This window comes from Coturnix japonica, chromosome 2 (genome assembly GCF_054131305.1).
Source record: "Coturnix japonica strain WE chromosome 2, WE-NBRP24, whole genome shotgun sequence".
NCBI classification, from domain to species: domain Eukaryota; kingdom Metazoa; phylum Chordata; class Aves; order Galliformes; family Phasianidae; genus Coturnix; species Coturnix japonica.
Genome location: NC_140664.1, coordinates 77,169,762 through 77,184,665, shown reverse-complemented (window position 1 = coordinate 77,184,665; position 14,904 = coordinate 77,169,762). Strand labels below are relative to the sequence as shown.

Below are 14,904 nucleotides of genomic sequence, written 5' to 3'. Positions count from 1 at the left end.
GATAAAGCGTACTTTTATTACTTTCAGGTCTCCTAGTCTTTATTCATGAGACTGTTGGTTTAGGGACAGGCCCACAATGAAATGCCTGGCATAGGAAAGGGCAGCAGAGCCTTAGCTGACCTTTTCTTTGGACAAGCATTGTCAAACAACGTGTGACAAAACTATTTGTACTCCTTTGCACAGCTGTGCGGGGCAGGGCAATCCACTCCCACCTATCCCAGGTAGCCTTCCAACTGCAAGAAGGTTGATGCTTACTCTCTCTAGTATCCAAGTCAAACCAGCTATGCAGGTATGCTGACAGCCTGCTTTGATCAAGACCTCATTTGTTCATGTTCCATTTTAGTTGCTTGCAGTTGGCCTTTCATTGGGAAAGAGAGTAGGATATCTTTCTTATCTGACAGAGAAGCAGAAATTCTCATCTTCCACACCTCATCTTTATTGTTTCAAACCACCAACTACTTCTTGTAGAGAAAAAAATGGCTTTTAGAAGACACATAAAACAAAGCTCTGCAAGTCAAATAGAAAACTGTTCTGTAGGTCTGGAATAAGGACACTATGTGGAAGCCAAATAGAGCAGCTTTAAAAAAAAACTTTTGGGATCATTCTTGTATTTGCAGCACAATACTGTGACAGTGATAACTGACATAACTGCATTGATTTTCTTGATATTTTGTATGTCTTAAAGTACAGGAGATTAGTGAAAAGACGGACATATGACCCAGGTCTGGACAGGTATGTGGTCCATGTATGATAAAAGAGATTAAGGGAAGGAGAATTGAGACTGTCTAAGAAGGGCTTCAGGGACATTCTGAAGGCAGATTTGACTAAATCAGATATACCGTCTCTTATGTAGTAATGGAAGACCAATATTGGAAAAACACAAAAAAACAGCCATGAACTCAAAGTGACCCTGAACAGAAAAGGAATAAGGAGTTAAAATAATGGCACAGAACTGAGGTTCATATGATATACCATCAGCTGCTGGGCTCTGTTCGCAGAGGCCATTCCTGCAGACCTTCACTACCATAACTCATCATCCACTACAACTTGCTGAGCTACAAAATGAAATGGATATCCTCTCTGCTATGGGACACAAAAGAGGGAACACGGTGATCAGTGCTCTGGCTCACTGGTACACTCAAACACTGGTTGAGAAACAGCCTGTTGTTATTCACTACTCTTAAGACAGATCATGGTGAATTGTTAAAGAAGTACTTCTTCATAACATCCAAAGGAGGAAAGACACTAAATTATATTATATATAAATATATATATTTATTTATTAATTATACCTGCTTAACTATATATGGCATGATTGCTTTGAAAAAACCTTGTCCTTTCTGACCAGACCTGCTGTTTGCTGAGACAGTTTCAGCCATGGTGGATACCTTCAACTGTTTCTGTAGCATTAAGACAGAAGTTATTCTGGATCTTGTCTGTCAAGTCAGACTTGATACCTTCGAGTATTTAGAATGTTTTTCATGCTGGATGTCATCTCTAGAACTTCCCTGTCTAAGCAGTTCCTTGCCTTAGCAAGAGCCAGAACAGTCTCTCTTTTTCATGTTATTTCACCAGGATACTTCAGTGTGACAGGACTACCTGATCTGTGTCAATCTGCAAATTCCAATTATATATGTAGTATATCTATATAGATTATTAGTGTTTGATTGACTCCGGATTATGGAGAAGTGCACCTGAAAAGACTTGTTCCCAATCTCCTTTTTCTTTCTACAGACTAATATATATTTCATAGATAGAGATAACATCTACTGAGAAGCAGCACATCTATCATCGCAAAAAGCAGGGAAGGTTTTCAGACTTCCTTAGTGGCTGAAATAGAAGCAGCAGACATGATTAAAAACAAAATGAAACAAACAAACAAAAAAATCAGCTGATACCTGTGGTGTAGACATTCAGCAAAAAAAAAGATATTATTTCCACTACCATCTTGTCTTGCTTTAGTCCTCAGACTTGGCAAGGAGAATGCTGATTTGTACAGTATATTAATTTTCACAAAAGAAAGGAGAGAAACGAAAAGAAAATGACGCTGACTAATCTTCAGCTAGTGGTATAGGAAAGTAATTCTTCTGCTTAACAGAAACTACAGTGATGTATGTCCTGAAGAATTATGTTGTACTTTTTTCCCCCATTTTTAAATCAAACAGTGTTTTACAGAGGTCAGAATGGTTTCTTTACTGTTTGTCAATTCTATTATTTCAATACAGAACAAAAGCTTCTATAACTGAAATATATTTGCTATTGTATATTATGATTGTCCCTCGAACCATGAACACTCCTCCAGCTGAATTTCACAATTCCTCTGTCATCTGCCAGGCCATTAGGCTGGAAGATCATGGAAGATCTCTGAGGAACATTGCAAGTTCATACCATAAACTCATTTGGAATTGAGTATTATTTTGCTTTGAATGGAGCTATGTTTTGCAGTTCCCTCAGAAGAAAAGCTTGTTATAAAGCGTCTACACCCATCAAAAGATATATTTAAATATTCCAACTACAGAAAGATTTTGTCTGCTCTTCACTCTCATCTCAATTGGTTTCTTCACATACATGCTTCTTTATTTCCCCTATTTTGTCAAGAAAATAATAGGTCAAGTCCTGTTCTCACTTATCTCCTGCCTAGCATGGCTTAGATGCATGTTGTACATTCAAGAAGGACTGACTGAAACAGACTTCTGGTCTGTTATAACAACCATAGTAATAAACAGACTAACTAATAATTGCTAATTATGTTTTCCATCCCTAAGGTTCCCACATTTTTCTGTTTTAAGATCCCATTATCTGGTTGTAACTGAACTCAATGGAACATGAGCAGTATTTCTCAGTCTTTTCTCCAGCAATCCTGACGGATTAGAAGAACTGGCAGAAAACACTTTGTTACCCAGAATTAAAAACTAATATTTGCTCTCCCTTCAATCCAAAATGGACCTATTGAAACTAAAATCTGACCCAATCCCATTAAATTATTTCTATGGCGTCAAAGGTCAAACTTTTGAAGGGAATCTGTGGGTGGGTCCCAATTCAGGCTATATATTCTGCAGGGCTCAGCCAGTCTCTGTACATACAGCTGGAAAGCTGTATTGCCTTTAGTGCTCAGGCTCAAAAGGTAAGCAACACTCTAAAATTACCTTCTCTCTATCTTAGTTCTTGCTTGTGCCTAAACTTATAAAAATGAATAATTATTGTGTTACGTGTCATACCTTTAAGGATGAAGCATCTGCGTAATACTCTCTTTAAAAGTTCTCACCTGTGTATGCATTTTGCACTATTTTATTATGTGTAAAATAATTTTGCTTGTTGTCAGGATGTTTATTCTTTGTGCTTGTTGTCAGGAGGTTTATTCTTTGTGCTTAAAGTATGTTTTTAATTTCAGAACATCTTATCCTGTCATTCACTATCTGATATGCTTTGCAGTTTGCTTGATTAAGCTCTAGCCCTACAGAGTGCACTGAGAGCAAAATCATGGTGTTCAGTGAATTTTGGGGGCTTATTTTAATGTGAATATTCTCTAGAATACAAACCATACAAATTTAATTCCCTATTTATTCTTCCATCATTAAAACAAAGGTTTATATACTTTTGAATATCTACTGATAGCAAGTAGTGTGCAACAAACAGGTATTTCTCTGCACTTACTTATTTTATTTCCCAAAAATAAAAAGCAGTCAGCAAGCCCCTGATTTCTCATATATCTGTCCCAACCCAGAGTAAGTCTAACAAAATTTGCCCTTTGAATTTCCAGCTTTGCAAGCCTATCAGATTGTATTTTCTTGTTTTGATTAGAGGTACTGAACGAAGTAGAATTCTGAACTAGCTGTCACTGAATGAAAATACGCAGAGGCAACTGTTTGTTTGGCTGCTTTTAAATGGTAAACAGAAACCACATGTAGATCTAAGATTTCTGAGACAGTTTGCTACCCGAAAGATAACCAAATGCAAATGCATGAAGAAATACATTTATGAATATGGTTTTGAACATGCATGAGTTGGGTACAGCAACAGACACATTACAACAGAATTACTTTAAAACTACCTGTTTACATTTAATTGACTAAAAACTTCTCGTAAATTACTGTTGTAGCCTCTGATAGAGTACCCTGCATGGGACTATGTACAGCATTCCATCCTTACATTTTCATTGTTCTTCTGTTTGCTCTAGACAACTCAGAGTTCACCATGGGCTCCATCGGTGCAGCAAGCATGGAATTTTGTTTTGATGTATTCAAGGAGCTCAAAGTCCACCATGCCAATGACAACATGCTCTACTCCCCCTTTGCCATCTTGTCAACTCTGGCCATGGTCTTCCTAGGTGCAAAAGACAGCACCAGGACCCAGATAAATAAGGTGAGCCTACAGTTAAAGATTAAATCCTTTATCCTCCTCAATGGAGACACAGCACTAAATTATATGATAGTGTCCCTTGGAAACTGCATAGCTCAGAGGCTGAAAATCTGGAACCAGAATTATCTAAAAGTGTGACCACCTCCAGCTCCCAGAGTGTTACACAAATGCACTAGCCAGAGATCTTGAAACTGTATCACATAACTTCTTTTTGTCATAACCGTTATTTCAGCTACTATTATTTTCAATTACAGGTTGTTCACTTTGATAAACTTCCAGGATTCGGAGACAGTATTGAAGCTCAGGTACAGAAACAATTTCACCTCCTTCTCCATGTCCCTTTCCTACGGAAGTAAAATCCAGTAGATGAAGCAATCTCTTAGCTGTTCCAGGCCCTCCCTGGTGAGCAGCTAGTGCTCTGAATCCAGCAGTTAGGAGAACACTTTGTTCGTAAGAACAGAGAAAGAAAGGAAGTAACAGGGGATTCAGAACAAACAGAAGATAAAACTGAGGACAAAAATACTATGTGAATGAGGAAACTTGCGGATATTTGTGTGCTTAAGCAAGACAGATAGATGATTCTGGATGAACAAGTCAGGTTGGAAAAAGAAAGCCTGCCTGATCTGCTGGAGCTAGATTATTGCAGCAGGAAGTCAGGAGTTCCCCAGAGAAAAGTATGAGGGAATTACAGAAGAAAAACAGCACAAAATTGTATATATTAGAAAAGGACCACGTCAGTGTAGTTACTAGCAATAACACAGTCAGAACAAACAATAGTTTTGTAAACAGAAGTATCCTAACTACTTTACGCTGTACATATACTGTGTAAAATCTACTAAGTAGTGAGACTAGAATAACAGCATCTTTCTTTCTCTTTGTATTCAGTGTGGCACATCTGCAAATGTTCACTCTTCACTTAGAGACATACTCAACCAAATCACCAAACAAAATGATGCTTATTCGTTCAGCCTTGCCAGTAGACTTTATGCTCAAGAGACATACACAGTCGTGCCGGTAAGTTGCTCTAAAATCTGATCTGAGTGTATTTCCATGCCAAAGTAATGCAAAAACAAACAGAAGTCTATGTTCCACTAATAAAATTTTGTTAGTGTTTGTTATTTGTTGTTTTTGCATATGGAATTGAGGACAAAAAAAACGTTTCTCTATAACAGACCTGAAACTCTACAGTCTTCAAGAGAATTCAAGGCTTGTAAAAGAATGTAAAATCTTAGGATGCGGCAATACAGCTATAGCATATTACACTACTAAATGCACTATAAGTCATAGCATATAGTAATACAGTGTGAAATAGCCTTTTACACTACTATATTTTTTATATCTGTTAATTTCAGTCTTGCATTTCACATTTGCCAAATGTTTTAAAATCCATATCTGAAAGCTGAATACTCTTGCCTTACAGGAATACTTGCAATGTGTGAAGGAACTGTATAGAGGAGGCTTAGAATCCGTCAACTTTCAAACAGCTGCAGATCAAGCCAGAGGCCTCATCAATGCCTGGGTAGAAAGTCAGACAAACGGTAAGGGCAAGCTGTTGTATTTTCCCTTCTGTCACCATATTCGACCAGCCTAAAAGAATACTTAATTCACAAGATGAAAATACAAAATCACTCCTTTTGATTGAAGCATATAATATCTATGTGTCTTGGTACTGTTCGGGTTGGAGACCATTCTGGGATAAGAGAGATGCCAGTGATTCTTCCCCTTATTACAAAATACACAGGTTTAGCCTTTTTGTGACACACAAATCTCTTTGTCTTTTATCTTTTGTTGTGATTCTTTATAGAGAGAGAAACAAGAGTTACTGAAAATAGCAACAAGAAAATTAACCTTGGAAGAACAGTTGCAAAAACAAACCAATGTCCTTGCCCCTATATCCTCTTCCCCACAAACTCTACACTATCTACCCTGTGCTTGCCAATGTGATTAACAACTCTCTTTTCCTGTTCATTCCTAAAGGAATTATCAGAAACATCCTTCAGCCAAGCTCCGTGGATTCTCAAACTGCAATGGTCCTGGTTAATGCCATTGCCTTCAAGGGACTGTGGGAGAAAGCATTTAAGGCTGAAGACACACAAACAATACCTTTCAGAGTGACTGAGGTATATGGGCATACCTTAAAGATGTCAGCTAGAATTTATGAAGAGTAGACATGTTGTAATATGGAACTGCATTAGCGTATCTGCTCATTTGTCTGCATCTCTTTCAGACACTATATCAAAACCAGGGAATTTTCCTTATGTCTCTCTCTCCACACTATTCATGACATTGCAAGGCTCCTGAGAAATAACTTGAGAGATTCCCACTTTTCCTAGGAAAGGCTTCCTGCATGAGAGCAATCAGTCATCTTATATTCTCTTTTCTTTTTTTTCTTCCTTTTTTTTTTTTTTTTTTTTTTTTTTTGGATCTCCAGCAAGAAAGCAAACCTGTGCAGATGATGCACCAGATTGGTTCATTTAAAGTGGCATCAATGGCTTCTGAGAAAATGAAGATCCTGGAGCTTCCATTTGCCAGTGGAACAATGAGCATGTTGGTGCTGTTGCCTGATGATGTCTCAGGCCTTGAGCAGGTATGGTCCTAGAAGTTGGCTTCAGATAATTAAAAACACATTGTTGCAAAGCTCTTCTCAACACAGTTATCCTAAAACATTTAACCGGCACAAATTTCATTATGATTCAATACGTGATTGTTGCATAGAAGCATAGAGTTGTTCCAGTGGGTCCTGCAATAGCCTATGCTGAGCATGGCTTGCCATGAAAAGAGCAATCAGTTTTAAAAGACGTACACAAAAAAACCACATAATAGTAACTAGTACTGCACTGCCATGAAAGAAGTTACGTCATGATCCCATGGATCTCATTGTCATTTCCTTGCAGCTTGAGTCTACAATCAGCTTTGAAAAACTGACTGAATGGACCAGTTCTAGTATTATGGAAGAGAGGAAGGTCAAAGTGTACTTACCTCGCATGAAGATGGAGGAGAAATACAACCTCACATCTCTCTTAATGGCTATGGGAATTACTGACCTGTTCAGCTCTTCAGCCAATCTGTCTGGCATCTCCTCAGTAGGGAGCCTGAAGATATCTCAAGCTGTCCATGCAGCATATGCAGAAATCAATGAAGCGGGCAGAGATGTGGTAGGCTCAGCAGAGGCTGGAGTGGATGCTACTGAAGAATTTAGGGCTGACCATCCATTCCTCTTCTGTGTCAAGCACATCGAAACCAACGCCATTCTCCTCTTTGGCAGATGTGTTTCCCCTTAAAAAGAAGAAAGTATAAAGAGTCTGTCCCTTTCAGCAAGACCCAGAGCACTGTAGTATCAGGGGTAAAATGAAAAGCATGTTCTCTGCTGCATCCAGACTTTATAAAAGTTAGGGCTTTATCTAGGAAAAAAAAAAAAAAAGAAATTACATTATGAGAACAGGTGCACTTCACCCTTCCCTTACGCAGAGTAATACTGTTAACTCATGAATGAATGGTTAAGGGAATGAAATCTGGACTTACAGTACTGAGTCATCATAAAAAATGCACCTGATACATCAGCAGAAGATTTATGGGGAAAAAATGCAGCCTTCCAAGTAAGCCAGGTATCTGTATGACCAAGCTCTCCAGAATTAGTCACACCAAATCTCTCAGATTTAACTATCAACTGTCACCAACCATTCCTGTGCTGACAAGGAAAATGTTTTTTCTGCGTTCCTGATACTACAAGGCTCTTCCTCACTTTCTAAAGATGCATTATAAAAATCTTGTAATTCACATTTCTCCCTAAACTTTGGCTTAATCATTATGACCAACTATTGTATGTTACTATTCAAATTGTTTTCCTTGTATCCATATGTAATGGGTCTTGCGAATATGCTCCTTTGTTCCTTTAATCATAATAAAAGCACGTTTAAGCAAACACATTTCATTTGTAGTATTTGAAGTACAGCAAGGTTGCGTATCAGGGAAAGAATGACGGAATAAGAGGAATAAGCATGGACACACAGCCTAGCAGCAACTGCAGAACAAGTGCTAATGAGTGAGAATTTGAACGAGAGTCCCCCATAGCAACTTATTCTAATAACCTAGTGGTCCACATTAGCTAAAAGAACATAGTGAGGGAAGAAATTAGTTCTCCTTCCTGAGCACCACCTGGGACACCACATCTGGAGCAGTGTGTCCAATTTGCTGCTGCCCTGGTCCTTGCTGGGGTGTTGGGATAGACCTTGGCTGCCACTGAGACACCCAGAGATCTGTCTTAGCTCAGATTTCCTCAAGAACAGCTCATTGCCAACAGAACAAAATAAACCAATAGCTAACAGCAATAGCAGTCAGTTGTCCCATCTGTGACCCACCAGGGCTGGCATGCTGGATGAACAGGCTTTGGTGGCATGTAGCTACGGGGCAGCACCACTGGCTCGGGCAGGAGAAGAACTGAGCATGGTGTAAATCACTGTCTCAAAGCCACTTCTCTGTGCCTGTACCATGCCTGGAGGGCTCTTCTACAGGAGCTGGGTTTGTTCAAGAAAGCTTCTGTTTCTCCCACCTGTTGCTTGTACCCTCACAGGGACAGAGTGAGAAGAGTCCAGCCACTGGCTGGAAGAGGCTGACTTTCAAATTTTTCTAATTCTCCTTTAGTTGCTGCTGCAGCTGCAGAAGAAAAGTTTCAGAAGCCAAGAGCTTTCAGATGAGGATGCCTAACCCATGTTGGACTGTGGGAGTCCACAACCCAATTGCACTGACACCTCAGGCAATGGGATGGGACAACAGCTGGATTGTGGCTCACCCACTAGCTACAGAGCCTGATTTGTATTACTACATTAGGAAGAGCAAAAGAACGTGTTATAACAGGAGGTTTTCTGTGCTTCTCTACCAAAAGGTGTAGCCTATGAAGGAGCCCACAGTGCGGCAGTGGATGAGGTCTGAAGGAGGCATTTTGCTTGTTCTACTTGTTTTAGCTCTCCCCCTCCACAAGATAACACATACTTTGGCAGTACCTAGGGCCTTAACTTACTGTTAGCAAACAGGATCTTGCAAAAGAAGGAAGATAACATGACAACACCTTCACTGGTGCATAAATAGTTCAAATGCTTTCCTTCATTTTCTTGTAAATTAGTCAATTGCAGGTCAGGAGATAACAAGCAGGGAAACCTATTACAAGAATTATAATGATGTTTAATATCATCACAGACTTTCTGTTGGTCTGGGCGTGGAAACAGAGTATTTAAAATCCTCAGGACATTTATTTTTCACCGGATTTATTCCCAAACTGCACTATGTCTAGGGCACTGAGGTTCTTATCAATTAAATTATACTTTTCCTGACACAAAAGATGCAAAAAAGTGTATCTGTTTGTGTGTATAAACAGATAACACTCCTGACACCTGATTTCTGTTGCATTCTGCCTTCACAACAACAGGCAAGTGTTTGTGTCTCCAGGAGCCACTTCCTTAACCAGCTGTGCAGTGTGTCCATCCCTCATACACAAACAAGAAAAGATAAGAGTCTGAATTCTCAGCCCCATGTTTTCAAAATCTTAAAACTTTGGAACTGTTTTGGGACATGGCAAACCACATATCCACAAAGGAATGGACACTGGAATCCTCTGATCTCAAACACTGAAATATTCATCTAGCAGTCAAGAGTCAACAGCCTTCCGTATCTGAGGTGCAGCATGAGCTTCTCTGATAACCAGCACAGGAAGGATAGGCCTGGATGTAGCCCCAAGGCTAGTGACAGATATCTGGCCTCCATCACCCAGCAAAGCAAAGTTTCCATTCCCACAGAAGTGAAACGGTCAGCACTGCACCTTTGGCTCTCTGCTATCTCATGCCCTTTTATCTTCAACATCACTTTCAGCACAATTACAGAAGAAGGCTCAGACTCACAGCTTTAGGACTCACCGTAAGAGTCTTTCGTTGCTCTGTCACCACACCCCACATAGATCTGCAGTAAATCAAAGAAGCACAGTGGACTAGTGAGTTGCAGAGACAAAACCACACACCTATTTGCCTGCCTGCAGTCTTATATCAGCAGGAAGATAACTAACATAATGAATTTCTATAAAGATGAGAAAATATGGCCCTTGAGTCCTATCACTTGTTCTAGTCCTAATTCTCCAAATAGACAAGAATGTAAGTAAAATTACACACTTGAACAAAGTCAGCAATTTGCAAGAATTGATATCCCAAAGTTCAGGTCATTAGTGTGATTTCCAGTACCTTTGGCTGGAAAGGGTATCTGAAAACCACCGGGTTCAGCACCTTGCTCAAAGCAGAGCTAACTTCAAAGAGATATCAGATAGCTCAAAACGTTCCCTATTCAACTGTTGCCTGTCTGCATGGTTGGAGAACCCAGAGCTTTCTGATTAATTTGATTTTAATATAAATTCAAATGTCACTAGCACAGCAGTAGTGGAAGCCATTAAACTGGCTTTACCATCTCTTACCAACTGAGTTAGCTGCAGGTGAGAATAAATCATGCCAGTTCTTCATTTTATCTCCCACAGTCCACAAAGCTCTTGTTGTCTGTCCTCACTTTTAATACTTCTGAACCAACGTCTACAGATTATCCTTGTAAATCCTAAGCAGCGCCTAGTCACCATGTGAACAACAAATTCCTACCACATTTATCAATATTTAAGAGCAAAGGCTAGACAACACATAGCTGCACACTATACATTTTTAGACCCAATAGCATAATTTATACTTTGGCTCCATGTTGCTGCCATGTGGATAACTATGTGCAATCATTTGTACCTGGCCTCTTTTCCTAACTAGTATATTCTTAAATGCCACAAGTTAAAGGCTCTAATTCTGTGTAGTCTAACTGCATTGTGACACAAGCAAACACTCACAGTTTCATGGTACTCCTGATGAAAAAAGGATCCCAAACTACTTTTGGGCTTTTACATATTTTTTTTCAACCCACAGAGCACCTTGCCACTTCTGCTAAATGTAAGCAATAGCAACCCACAGTCTGAAATCAATGCAATGAACTTCTAATATGGGTACCATACCAACAACAGGAACGGAGCAAGTCCTTATACTGGAAGGCTGACTCCTTAAGTCACACAGCATCACAGAATTGTAGGGGTTAGAAAGGACCTCTAGAGATCATTGAGTCCAACCTGCCTGCCAAAGCAGGCTCCCTACACCACGTCACACATGTAGGCATCCACATAAGTAAGATTTAATAATTGTGGCTCTGATAAGAGATCAGTATGAGAGGGAAAATAATGAAGTGCCAGATGAGTGCACCTTCCTGTAAGGAAGGCAGATATATGGGAATTAAAGGTGGACAAGGGATGCTATGGAGGTACCATTTACTTTCACAGGACTGTACGTAACAGACTATTTCCTATTGATTCTCTGCTGCCTCATTTCTTGTGGGCAGTTTGTAACTCTCCAGTAATGCCCCTTCCCCAAGCTGCTAACTGTTCCTACCCTCACTTTTTGCTCCCTGTCCTTCAGCAATCTCTACCAGCTTCTTAAGGTAGTGAAGCAAGAGGGCAGATCTGGGGTCAAGCTCTGTTTCTATGAAAGCAAATGCCAGGGAAATAAAGGTTTGGGAGTGGGAGGAAAGCCTTTTTCCTGTGTTGCTCAAATACTTAGTCCAATCTGCTTCCACATGTGTCTGCAGAAGATAGGGAATGGAAGGTGATCAGCGCCATTTCTCCAACCTCAGAGCAAGGGCTTGGCCCCTCCTTGCACACCATATGCTAGTCAAATGTTTCCTCTGTGCTGCTAAGTCCAAGGTAAAGAGGCTTTGTCTACAGCTAGGTCTATGTTCCTAGAGCAACAATTAGCACCTGCAAAATCAAGAGGTACTAAGAGAGCCTCTGAGGCTATGCCCAGGGGTCTGGAAAATGAAGGGGGATAGACCAAGAAGAAAGAAGAGTCTAGAGCAATTTAAGGTAACAGTGCCACTAGTTTCAAGCCACACATCTGGAGTTAAGCTCTTTTGAAAGAGGCAGGAAGTCTCAAGATACAGCAGCCCAAAATACAATAGAGCCATAAAACCTAACTTGAACCATGTAAAAAGCACACCAGGTCTCAACAGACTAAAATGCTTTATGCAACAGGCAGAGAGTGTGAGAGGTGGAAGGGTGGGAAAACTTTGCAATGATGAAGGCACTGATAAGAGATGTTCAAATGATATTAACAGATGACACTCCGTCTTGCCCATCTTTGTCAGCATGAAGGGAAAAATCTATTCCAAGCTCCCCTTTAGGGGTTACTGCGTTCCAGGACAAAGACTTGGTGCACTTAGTCAGGTAGCTCAGATCACTCCCATCCTAAATAGAAATACAAATAAGGGGCCAAGCAGATTAGTGAACAGCAAAGATTGCCAGTACATGTACACAAGTGACTATTTGGGCATTTCACTGCTGAAACTTCTGAAAATATCAACTGCCTTACGAAACAGTGGTTATTCCACCACACAGGAGTATTTGTGGTTGAGCTGCATGAAGAAATAGCAAGTGTTTACGCTGATTTCTTAAAAGAGAACCTTTCCTCTACATGCTGCTCTTGCACATCCACGTGTGGCTCCTCTTCAGGAGCGGGAATTGGTTTTCTGATTCAGCAGCTATGTAGGTGACACAGTTACACCCTTTGAGAGATTACATGCTAAAGTGCATGTAATCTGCACATAAACCATTCCTCACAGTGATGTACTGTTCAGCTATATGAAATTCAGGCTATTGTTCATATTTTTGGTTTTAACTGCTACCTTGGTTACTTAAGAAATGCTCACCATCTGATTCATTCAAAGGAAAACTACACACTGGTAGATGTGAGAACAACATGTATATTCCTTTCCAGATAAACTAATCTCTTTCCAGATATCGAGATCGTTGCTTCCCCAGAAGTGCCGCACTGGTCATCAGAACTGAATATCTCAGGAAAAACACTACCTTTACTAATTACAGCATCTAAGCTAAAGCGCACAGCGGTAATAGTACAGTATGACAAATTATGCCAGTGCTCAATTCATGTGCCAAATCTCACCACACCTTTGCTTTCTGCAGGTGTGGAGCAAAATGCCTCAGTGATATTTAGGCAGGATCACCACCACACCTCTTAACAACTCACAAATTCTAAATGCTATTGGAGTATGTCAGCAAAGATTGCTTGGCAAGGGAAGGCTGGCAAATGTACATGTAATATGTACACATTAGATCACTATCTACACTGTTTCAAAATAAAGACGTGTGTTCTTACTCAGAGCTTTGAAGGAAAATGAGATACTCAAAGAAGTAATCTTCTTTGAACTTTAAAAGCTACTCGGGACTTCACGATGATACAAACTTATCCGTAACAAAAATCTCTTAGGACATAAATCAAAATCCATTACAATACAACCATTCCAGCTGAGACGTATACACTGTTTTTACACTTTAATTTGCAAGGTCAGGACAAGATCTTGCTGCATTGTGTGACAAAAAGGCTCCTTTGCACACCAAAATCTGCACACCCACTCCAAGTACCCAGTCAGTGATCACCACTACTTCAGCCTCTGTGTTCCTATTCCTTGTACTGTTCTGGCCCTTGTCAATTACAGGTTTGTGATGAAACTAAATGTTAAGCTGCCCTCCCACAGGATTTCAATATTCTCAGGTTTCAAAACCGTCTTCCCCACCCCTCTTATCTCCTGAAGTCCTTATAATGGTTTGGGACATTTAAAATCCTTTCATGTTTAAAACTTACTGTACTGCTCTGGCTGAGCCAAGAACACGAGCAGAATGCTCTGGCAGCTGAACTAAAAGCCATTCCCTCCCAAATAAATAAACAGCACTTTTACTGGTTAAATAAAAGATATTAGAAGATGCCAGAGAAATGGAATAGCTTTTCTTCAAGCCATCTTCTTTTCAAATACCAAACACCTTAGGTTTGCATTCAATCAGATTTTCAAGAATTACAAAGGGACGGTAGTTAAAAAACATACGTACATGAAAAGCAGCCATGGCAAGTTGCATCTTAAAATACTGCGTGAAAGCAGAAGCTACCAGATCTTTCTCTCAAAACCTTCCAATACTATTTGATCACTTTATAAATGATCTACGCAGACTACAAGTATTTAACCTACTCCTGATCCCAGGTACCAATGACCCAAAAAGCATACTGTGTAGGAAAGTTGCATTGACTTGTGCTAAGCTGCATGGAAACTAAAGGAAAAAGAAATGTGCTTACATAGCTGAGATCTGGTCAGGGTGTCTGATGTGCTGCCAATATTTGTCCTGCCAAAATGGAAGCATGAATGACCACAGTGAATGAGCCACAGGCTTACTTCCCACAGGAAGGATACTACCAATATAAACGTAAGCCTTTGAGCATGTTGGAGTGTTGACTTAGTATAGAGTGGGAGTGAGGGAACCACTGCTCCTGAGTCAGCCTCAGCACCTCCCACTGAACTCTGTATTTTCTAGCATTGGTAATTTCACAGGATGCTGGAAAATGATATCAAGTCATCACACTGATTTACTGTATATCTTCCTTTTAGATGAATATAATTTTAGTTACCTTGTATGTATTTTTTTCA

General features: G+C 39.9%; 1 protein-coding gene across 1 annotated transcript; it reads left to right on the top strand.

The window, feature by feature from the left end:
* Window positions 1-2,993: 2,993 nt before the first annotated feature.
* Window positions 2,994-8,285, top strand: LOC107309565 (ovalbumin). Its single transcript, XM_015854479.3, has 8 exons — window positions 2,994-3,124; window positions 4,178-4,362; window positions 4,614-4,664; window positions 5,245-5,373; window positions 5,780-5,897; window positions 6,337-6,479; window positions 6,791-6,946; window positions 7,254-8,285. The coding sequence occupies exons 2-8, from the start codon at window positions 4,195-4,197 to the stop codon at window positions 7,638-7,640; spliced, it is 1,152 nt and encodes a 383-aa protein (XP_015709965.1). The 5' UTR covers window positions 2,994-3,124; window positions 4,178-4,194; the 3' UTR covers window positions 7,641-8,285.
* The last annotated feature ends 6,619 nt before the right edge of the window (window positions 8,286-14,904 follow it).